The 11,480-nt window shown below is 32.5% G+C and overlaps 1 protein-coding gene across 1 annotated transcript; it reads right to left on the bottom strand.

Annotated features, from left to right (window-relative positions):
• Nucleotides 1-7,184: 7,184 nt before the first annotated feature.
• Nucleotides 7,185-11,403, bottom strand: LOC143076473 (UPF0390 protein zgc136864-like). Its single transcript, XM_076252262.1, has 3 exons — nt 11,250-11,403; nt 8,747-8,802; nt 7,185-7,335 (listed from the first exon to the last, which is right to left on the bottom strand). The coding sequence occupies exons 1-3, from the start codon at nt 11,341-11,343 to the stop codon at nt 7,198-7,200; spliced, it is 288 nt and encodes a 95-aa protein (XP_076108377.1). The 5' UTR covers nt 11,344-11,403; the 3' UTR covers nt 7,185-7,197.
• Between the last annotated feature and the right edge of the window lie 77 nt (nt 11,404-11,480).

The following is an 11,480-nucleotide window of genomic DNA, read 5'->3' on the forward strand; positions in this document are numbered from 1 at the left end:
TGTGTCGACATCAAATATCATTGACACTTTCCTTTTTGTAATGAACTATCTTTTAATATTTCAAAATTATTCGAAATACTCAGATTATTTTCTTATGAATATCAGTTGTCCATGTCTTTTGTCAAAATTAAACTATTAACTAAGTAGCATGCAGACACATTTATTTCACCTCAAACTTATTTTTAAAAATACTACAGATTTTTGGTCATGAATACATGAAGTAGATTACTCGGAATGTAAACATTGATTATGTGGTAATCCGAGTGTAAGTTAAAAGAATAAGCATACTTATACATCTATGAGGAAAATGCAATTTAAAACAGAACAGTTTATTGCATACAGGAACACAACAGGAAAATTATTGATTAAAAAATTTAAGAAAGATTAGAATTGAACAAAATACTTTAAAATAATGTTAAACGTTAAAAGTGAAAACAAACGAAGACTTTGTTTCTTCCTTTCGCTTCCCTGAACAACTAGCAAATACATATTTTGTCAGATTAATTCCATTTGTATACATAAATTGATTTAGGAAAACAAATAAAACCATATCAAAGCAACATTAAATACTTGAATTCAAATGTAAACAAATACCATACGGATTTCCCATATCGCTTATTGCTTTTGACAAATTAAAAAGAACTTTTGAAAGTTCCGATAGAACAAATTCGACACTGTTAATGATACCAAATTAATGATAGAATCCTACCTGGACAGTTTTTTTCACACTTCGTCATTGTTTCCTTAAAACAAATATGCAAGTTATATAGTAATTTATTTATTTACTCAAAACAATACAAAAGATTGGAAACCCATCACAAAACTTTAAAGATGTGAAAATATTACACACAAGTCATAAGGCTTCCACCGAGCGTCATTAATTAGAATTATCAAAAATGTCTTTCATTTTCAAGAATCACCGTTTCTTGAGGAATAACGAATAGGGGGCAATGTTTACAGATACGATAACTCTCTATATACAAAACTACAGTCGATTTTATCAAAACACAGACAGTTGTGTTATGCTCTAGCAACTTTACCTGACCATATAGGAAAATAGGTATTTAGTCGGATCTTAACACGTACTTGTGATTTGGTTAAAACCGGTTTTGTTCAAAATATACGAAGAAATGTCGAAATGTTCAGGACTTAATTAAATCCGTATTTCGGTAGGATGGTGCAAGCATACGATTTTTATTGCGTCTTACACTTTGAGAAGCGAATAATCTTCAACTACTTTATTCAAATATTGTGTAAAAACGTTAATTTTCAGTGGCGGATCCAGAAATTTTCATAAGTGGGGGCCCACTGACTGACCTAAGAGGGGGCCCGCTCCAGTCACGCTTCAATGATTCCCTATATAAGCAACCAAATTTTTTCCCAAAAAGGGGGGCCCGGGCCCCCTGGGCCCCCCCTCTAAATCCGCCTCTGATTTTGAGCTATGAAAGTCAAGTGGTTCGAGTATTTTTCTGAGGAAGTTTTAAAAAATTGCAAAGAAATATTTTTACATTGGGTTAGCTTTCATTAGTCTTAACTATCTATAGATTAACAACTTTTGGTTATATTTATAATTTAGAATCATCATTGAAGGTGGGGGACGATTTCGCAGATAATTATTTATATTGATGTGCCATTTGTATGCAAGAGTGACACTACGTTGTATTATGTGCCAATTCGAAAAAGTTATGCGAGTATTCTCTCCCCTTAACAGGTTCATTATTTTATAATTAAGTTTAGGTTTCTGATATAATTTTGAATAATTACAAAATGTATCAATTCAATATATTTCAGTTTTTGTTATTGGTGTATCAAAAACATTGATGTACGAATATAATTTCATAAATTTGAAACGTTTAAAATGATTACGTACCAATATAAAGAACCGTTCATCATTTTTGAAAAAGACTATGAACGAAAATCGATTTATTTATCTTCCCTTGGTGACAGATTGATTGGGAAATGAACCAGCGTAATATAATGGTAATCACAGAGAAGGACCAGCAAGCAATTTTTAATTGTAGCTTATTCAACGTTAAAACAATTTTCCACTGTAAACGAATGTTACTTTATACAAATATAAGGACTTTGTTAGCTAAATCTGCAAATTTTATTAGATATTATGATTTTTTATTGCAATAGATTAATATGCTATATGTTCACAAAATAAACCGTTTCCAGTATTGTATTTTAATGATTATATAGTTATATAGGACACAAAAGTAAACAAATCCTCTAAAATATCTTTGATAAAAAAATACAGGTGTACAGATAAAGCAAAGAGATTCACCAATACGGTCGTCATGTTGCTGTTCGAGCACATTGTTATCCATGTATTCGATCAAATGTAAACGTCACAGTTATTTTTTTGTATTTTCAATTTAGGTTCTTAATATATAAAATACGATAGGGATGTTAACACAGCATACAGGTAAATGTGCAATTGCTGGATAAACTGAGCAATATTCGTACATTAAAGACAAATTACTGACTCATTGTATTTGCTTCGAAACAAGGGGAAATATCGGAGTCACGTTTGTCTTCTTTGCTCTAAAATTTGTACTAACCAACTTTTTTTTAAATGTACTAAATAGTTGCATAAAAATAATCAAAACAAAGAAAAAATGAAAGTGGGCAATATCTGTACAATAATCAAACACATTCCAATTATCAATCGACACTGGACATGTTCTTTATATGGGAGACAACTATAAGAAATCAGAAACGTTAGATATATTGTATAGAAATAATTCCTTTCAGGCTTGATCCACTCCAACGTTTGGGTTGTAACGTTTGAAATCAAATTTTATAATTCAATGTTTTTCAATCATATGATTCAAATTAAACACAAACGGAAAGGACGTGTGTTAATAAAACTCCTACGAAAAATGGTAAACATTGAGTTGCAGGACCACAAAAGAGTACTGAACCAACATACCAGTCAAAAAGATTGGATGCCTTATAACAATGAACGATCATCACTTTCTTATTGGACTTGAATTAAGACTTACACACAAAGATAGTATGCTCCTCGTGGGTGGGGAGGAGTAGTATCACGCTTGTTAGCACTCATTCCTCACAAAAACCTCCGACGCTGAATACTAACCCATTGAAATGAACTTTAATATATAGTCAGAAAATTCACTGTTATAATCTTAGACTTATTGCGGTTATTGCAAGATAGTTCAATGCTACAATTTAGGAATACACGTGTAAAGAATTGCGCTAATATTAACGTATACCTTTTTGCTGTACGGCCACTATTTTTGTGACGTCGCGTAATTATGATACTTTATGTTGTATTGAATAGAAACGTATAATTGCAGACGTAGTTCTATCTTTAACGCCTTAGTTAGCTTACGATCAAATACACAACGCAACGCAATAATCTACATTGGTGCCGTGACTTCAAACGGAGAGAATGGACATCAGCCGACTAAAATCCTTGAGAGAGGGGGATTTTGTGAGTAAAGGCAAACCACGAATTCAAATGTCCAACGAAATAAAAATAATCTATAGGCTAGGACGCAGACTTAGGCAAAACCACGAAAATGAAATGTTTACTTACTCCACGAAAATAAATAAATCCGATTAAAATTGATACAATCTGATCAAACAGATCATTTGTTTGCTTAATTAATTGAGATTTGAACGTAATTAAAGTTAGGAACTAGCGATCAACAAAATACACCTACCTATACAATTTCCAGGGGTCACCTTTCGAATATATTGCACCAATTATATTGCAAATTAAAACAATGAACTAAAGGCAATAACCCGGAGGGGAGTACCCTGTGGGAGCCTCTATCATAGGTGCTTGAGGACAGGATCCTGTTATGAGCCCCCCCCCCCATATATATATTATACCATATATATACTAATATACCATATTTTTACTCTAAATATGCATGTTTACTATCAACGTCGTGAATCTCGACTATAGAGCGAACTCGCAATCTCGTGATATTCCTTAAACAATTGCATTACACAATGCAACTTATCATTCAATAAAGTGCACAGGTAAATTAAATAAAATCTTGATAAAAGACGTGTTTTCATGATCCTAGCTAAATAATGTAATTATAAGTATTGAATGCTTTTTTTTGTAACTTTATAGGGTTGTAAAAGCGTTGACCGTGCGTACATTTTTATTATGAAGCGTAGAAGCGCTTCATACAAAATGTACTTCGGTCAACACTTTTACACCCCAAATGAGTTTCAAAAAGAAGCATTCAATTCTTAAATGCATGCAATAATTTTTGAAAAGTTGGACCATCATCCACAATCACAAACTCCCTGATCTTATTTGCTATTGTTCTATTATTTGTTTATTTGTCTTTTTTTTTTTTTTGGCCATGGCTGGTCAGTTTATTTTCGATCTATGATTCTGACAGTCCCTTTGGTATTGTTTGCCCCACTTCCAGCTAAGTGTAAATTTTTTCTGCATTATTCAAAAGTTTAACAGATTCAATCAATGTGAAACTTCATCCTCTGGTTTTCTCTATCCATTCTGGTTAAATTCCATAGAATGTATCATGTGAAAGTTCATTTATAGAGTTAATCTATATGTTTTTAGTGCTCGATCATTAATTAAGTTTTTTATTATCGAGGTAGTTTTGTGTACCTCTATTCCGCACAGTATTAAAGTTTGCATCAAATTATACCATACGTGGTGTAAACATCTATCTATTACACACTATATACAGGTTGTTTCAATCACGAGTCAGATGATAACTCTTCCTGACAGTAGGCAACCACAATGAAGTACAATTATGGCAAGTCTTATATCTGTCCTTGGCTTCCCAAAGTTATTCCATTGTTGTAAAGTTAGAAAGCCAAGTCAGGTTCTACATTGGTTGATACCGTAAATTCAGAAATTATTGCTATGTTTTTATTATTGCAAAAAATGCGACAGGGCTATAATCCCAACAATTTAAACTCGCAGTTTGAATTTTTTTTATATGAATTAAACAGGATTTTTCACAATATCTCAAATATTTAAGATTGCATTTCAGTTCAAAATGACAAAATTCAATAATAAATAATTACATTAGATGTATGTTTCATTATAATACATTATTCTGATTGGCTAACTAGCAATCTTGTGATATTCCTTAAACAATTGCATTACACAATGCACCTTATCATTCATGATGACACGAGGTCCCACAATAAAGTGCAGAGGTAAATTAAATAAAATCTTGATAAAAGTCACGTTTATGATCCTAGCTAAAATAATGTAATTATTGAATGCTTTTTTTTGTAACTTTATAGGGTTGTAAAAGCATTGACAGTGCGTACATTTTTATTATGAAGCGCTTATACAAAATGTACTTCGGTCAACGCTTTTACACCCCAATAAAGTTTCAAAAAGAAAAATTTTTGAATTAACAGTAGTCTAACATTTGATTTTTTTTCAGTTTTTTTAGTTCCCCTTTTGAATTTACCTCATGGTTCACTTTTTTTTTATATGCCAAGCATCACACTTAGGGTGGTATGGGTGTCTTTCCCCAACTTAATAACTAATGTGAATTTGCTTTTAAAATAATAAATTTATAAGATTTTAACTTTATGGATATTAATTTTTTTACAAGTGTTGGTTATTGCTGCTTGATTTTTAGTATTTTTAAATTGGCATTTTAAAGGGAGTTAACTCTGAAATAGTACATTTTTTGAAGGCATCTACATGGAATTTTTCTATTTTGTATTTTAGCCGGAAAAAAGGACAGTGACCCTATTTTTTCTTCTGATATTATCAAAGTATTTTTAAAAAGCTGTCTTCTGGTATTTTATTTTACAATTCTATCATTTGGTTTAGCTTCTCATCAAATAATGATGCTTTTTCCTGCATAATCAATACAAAATGTGTCATTTTGTCACAACCTGTAGTGTGAGAATATGCTCAATGACCATCATTTTATTATATTTTTGAACATGTATCAATATATACTACGTTTTGGCAAAGTATGAACAAATTCTATCCTTTTTAATTTAGACTTCTATACCACCTTAAAGTAGGTGGTTAACTTTGTTTGTTCCAATATTTCAACAGGTGCAATAGCAGGTTTCTATGATTGTCATCTTGTATCTGGAATATATCACCAGCCATTCAAGATGCAGTAGCATTAAAACCTGCTTTGAAACCTCAGGACTGACTTGATATTTCAATGACTGAGGTTAATATTCATTTACGTTGGTCTATGATGGACAGTTTTCTCATTAACAACCATACAGTGGCGGATCCAGGGGGGTTCCGGGGGTTAGAACCCCCTTTTTTTTGCCAATCAATGCATTTGAATGGGGACATATAGTTGGACCCCCCCCTTTTGTCCTGGGTTGGGAACCCCCCTTTTTAAAATGGCTGGATCCGCCACTGACCATACCACATTTCCCTATTTTATATCAAGCTTAGATGACATATCTAGCTTACAATATTTAATCATAAACAACCACCTTAGGGACGACATCAAAAGTTCAATGAAGGATAAAAAACTTAATTCACATAGTTTTTTTCACTGACCCCACCCCCCTCTTAACTTAATTTGGGAAAAATTGATTGACCCATATGGATATATGTAAAAATTAATGTCAGATAACCAAATCTTGCAGCCATTCAATTCCCCCACCCCCAAACTATTTGAATGAAGTTTTTTATCTTACATTGATCTTTTGATGTCGTCCCTTACAATAGACATGATAGAGGTGGAAGGTATCAAAACAATAGTCAAATTTGTAAGTGGAAAAAACAAATAACAATCCCATGGCAAAAATGACAAGCAACCAAAAGAGAAACAAGTCTACAAAGAAGGATAACAGTTTTACAACATGGACAAGAAATACTAAACTTCCAGCTTTGACAGTTTAACCCAAAGAAAACTATAGCTATGTACTGTACTGTAGAAACATTAATTTTCGTGGTTTTTTCCATCTATAAGGTTTCATGGGGATTTAATTTCGTGGTTTCCTTAAATGTAAGTGGTATTATATTGAGGTTAAATTTTCATGGAGGTTTTCATTTCGTGGATATATTCTTTCCAAAATAAATGAAATTAAAACCATCACGAAAATTTCTGCTTTTACAGCATATGCCTTAGGACATAGTTACTATATATGCTTTGTACATTGTTATGAAATGTTTCTGAATTATGAATAGTTTCACTTAATATTCAACAAAACTAATGAAAACATTTGCTATTGTAATTATGTTTTATTTGCTTTTGATGAGGATGCCTCTTGTGCATGTTGTGACTTGACCACATGGAAAGATTTTGGTTCCACAGAGTTAGCTGTCATTGTAACTTCATGTTCTATTTTGGCATTAATGGACTTTTCTAATCCCTGAAAAACAACAAAATAATTTATAGATATGATATTTTGATTTAAAATCAAACACTTCCTCTTCATCTCATTAATTTTACGAAATGGATTTTTTTCTACTAACTTTTGAAATCAAGGTTTAATTCTTTCTAGGTTCTTAAAATTTTGTCTGAATGATTTTTCTTAAAGATAAAATTGGTAATTTAAAATCATAAATATGCTGTTATAATTTTTTTGCATATCATTTTAAACAAGTGAAACTGCGAGCTACTGCTCACTGATGATACCCCCGCCGCAAGTGGATAATATTAATAGTGTAAAAATATGCAAGTGTTCGGTAAACAGGAAGTTGTCGAGTGATGAATCTGAAAACGCATCACACGGCATAGCTGACTTATATAAATCCTGAAACCAAATTTCAGAAATCCTTGTATTGTAGTTCCTGAGAAAAATGTGACGAAAATTTTCAACTTGGCTATCATGTGTAAAATCATACAAGTGTTCGGTAAACAGGAAGTTGTCGAGTGATGAATCTGAAAACGCATCACACGGTATAGCTGACTTATATAAATCCTGAAACCAAATTTCAGAAATCCTTGTATTGTAGTTCCTGAGAAAAATGTGACGAAAATTTTCAACTTGGCTATAATGTGTAAAATCAGACAAGTGTTCGGTAAACAGGAAGTTGTCAAGTGATGAATCTGAAAACGCATCACACGGTATGGCTGACATATATAAATGTTGATACCAAATTACAGAAAGGGTGGATGTGTAGTTCCTGAGAAAAATGTGACGAAAGTTTCGTGGGACGGACTGACTGACGGACGGACGGACTGACGGACTGATGGACGGACTGACGGACGGACTGACGGACAGACAGAGGTAAAACAGTATACCCCCCCTTTTTTAAAGCGGGGGTATAATAAAACAGTATACCCCCCCTTTTTTAAAGCGGGGGTATAATTAAAGATCTATATCTCTTTCATAAATAGCTCTGATTCTGCGTCCCTGTTTGGCTATACTTTTGATCCTTTTTAGTTCTGTCAACTTATTAACTTTTGTACTAAGTTTTGGATTTTGAATATTTAGGTCTCCAGGATCAGTGAAAAGACATTAATTGTATGAATCCGCATCTCGTCTTTTCACTTAAGTTCTTTGTTTAGGTTGTTGTCTTTTTGACACATTCCCCATTTCCATTCTCAATTTTATCATTAACTTTTACATACATGACATATATGTAAATTTCATAAAATTCCATAAAGCCAAAGGTTAGACAAAGTTGTTGATGTCCATAAAAACTTTCACCTCAGACAACCAAAATGTTGACCATACTGCCAACAAAGTCTAAGATTGCTATGTCTCGCTTTCGTAACTGGCACCTCAACTGATATGTTTCTTATGATGAAACTTATTCCTAAACTTTTCTTTATACCTTTTTCAGTTTTGCTGCTTCTAAGTGTCTTTTCTTTTTTGGAGCAATCACTTGTCCTGAAAAAAAGAACATGAAGAAGGTTAAAATTATGATCAATTTCTTGCATACAGATACATATTTATTCATAGATATGTTTGTATTCTCATTCATGCAAAGCTTTGATTTGTTGTCTATATTGTTGGTCCTTTTAGGTCATCAAATTGTATTAGCTATGGGTTATGAATGTTCAAATATTTTGGCCTTGAGTAATACATGTACTAAGAAATATTAATCATGTTAATTGTTAAAATATGCATCAAGTGCAGTAATTTAGTTAAAAACAAGATTAAAATATTTTCAACATGTTACAACATGTACAATATATATACCAGTGTATACCAGTATTTAAAATGGTGTTTTTGTATGTAAGCAATGGTAAGTGTTCATTCATTTCAGCATTAGTCAATATGGCAGCTATAAAACTCTTTGGATACAACTACAATGTAGGTCAATATATAGGACTGGTTTAGGTTGACACAATTTTAATAATATTTAAGGAGTACAACCATTTTACTTAAAGAGGGGGTGGGGGTGTTATGGTTTTTTGTCTGAGTCGACGCTAACATGTAACACTACATATACATGTAACACTCAGAAACGTGTCCTTCCCCCAAAACGTGTCCGATACTCCCAAACGTGTCCACATCGACGTCACTGAACTGCAAAACATGTCTAGTTGTAAAAAGGGCGTCAAAGCGTGTCATTTGTATTATTTAAACTCCTAAAAGTGTCAATTTTTAATAAACACCAAAACGTGCCCAATCCGTCAAACATGCCCAATCCCCCAAACTTGTCCTATGATATAAAGGGAACTAAAAGATTTTTACACTGATATTCCATAAAAATAAAGCTGTCCTTTTCCGCTCCAAAAAATATAATTTAATTCCGAGTTACAAGTTACGATTAGTGTAGATTCCTAAAAACCGTAAAGTGTAAATTCCTAATAACTGTTCACAATTCATTTAGGCCTAACGACAAATTCCCTGAATAATTAAGGTACAATCCAAGAGTTCCGGCAAATATTCTTCCGCATCTCATTATATAACTTATCCAAAGTATGTTGTCGTCCTGTCCATGCATGAAATATTTGCCACTGGACGTAATGTCTCCAGTTTGCATGTATTTAAGTGATGCCCGAAACTAAAAGTTCATAATATAAAACCTTACTACCAGTGTTAATAATTTTTAGAGCTTTTTTTCCATTTTTTGAGAGAATCAAATAGTTTCTTAGTGAAGTTATAAAAAAAAATCGGTCTTTTAATACTGGCTCTTTAGATTTTTAAGTTTAACTAATGTTTATCCCGAATAATTGTAAACAAATTTAGGCCCAATCCTTAATCACCTGTATGATAATAAAACTTATGTAAAGTATTTATTGTTAATATGATATCGTTCAAATAATGCATGAAATATTTGGCACTGGACTTCTGACTCTTGTTTGTATGTCTTCACTTTAGTAGTGATTCTGGAAATCTAAAATTTATTAAAATACCTGATAACCAGTTTATGATTGAATATCTTATCAGAACTGTTGAAAAAAGGAAGTCAATTCTTTTAAAATCCTACCGTGCAGTATTCTCAGATTACAGCTGATTTCCTAATGCTTGCGAAGTAAAACTTTGTTTGGCTTGCTTGCTTTGTTTGTGTAATTGTTAATACAAGCTTTGTAAATAAGATTGACATCTTTAAACAATATATATAGGCATAGTTTAACCTGAATATATTATATTTGAATTTAATTGGGTGTTACATTGTATCTTATGGTAAACGCTTAATGCAACTGAACAAAAATTGTTTGTACATGTTTGTGTGCTCTAAACTAGCATAATACTTGCAAGTGGACTATAAGCAATTTTTGTCAAAAGTCGATTTATAAATTATATGTTACAGATTAAATTTGCAATAACAACAGGCATTGGACCAACTAATACTAATAAATTACCACTTCATCAACTGTGTCCCCATAATAGAATTGCTGTAAACGTTATTGATTTTATTCATGTATTAGCGCTAAATACTTGAGACGTTTGGGCACGTTTGGGGGTTATAAAATCAGACATGTTTTGGGAATATTGGATGTTATGGACACGTTTAGGGAGAATAGACACATTTGGGGGAATCGGACACGTTTGGGGGACAGGACACGTTTGGGAGTGTTACATACATGATATAAGATATGGGGAAACCTAGTCCAAGATTACTGTGACGTCCAACAGCCAACGTAAGTCCCCTGACTGTGTAAAAGTTGCCAATATGTGCTATTGACATTTCAGGTGCCATTTGGTCAGTCTATGTGATATTCAGTTTTAGGGGGTACCGTGGGAAAGATGGAACAGTCATTGAGATAACAAAAATTAAAAACAAAAACAAAAACACATGAACACCCCCTTTTTTTCGATGGTTCCTAACTCAGTAACTGTCTGTGATCACCTCGGACCAAAGAACCTGGTAATTGCCGTAATACCTCCTTTTTTCAGCCCCAATGGTTTGTTCTGCTTTTTGTTCTTTGTCTTAATGCCATTTGGAAGTTTTTTTAATTTCGATTTCCCTTGCACCATCGTGAAAAATAATAACAACAATATTACTTTTTTGACGAAACGAATTTGAGTGTTTTCTTCTTCGTATTTAATTTTACTTGAACTAATTCTTCGAAAAATAAAATAAACTTTAACAAAAGAAAGCTGCTATTTTCATT

Source organism: Mytilus galloprovincialis, chromosome 5, assembly GCF_965363235.1.
Source record: "Mytilus galloprovincialis chromosome 5, xbMytGall1.hap1.1, whole genome shotgun sequence".
NCBI lineage: Eukaryota > Metazoa > Mollusca > Bivalvia > Mytilida > Mytilidae > Mytilus > Mytilus galloprovincialis.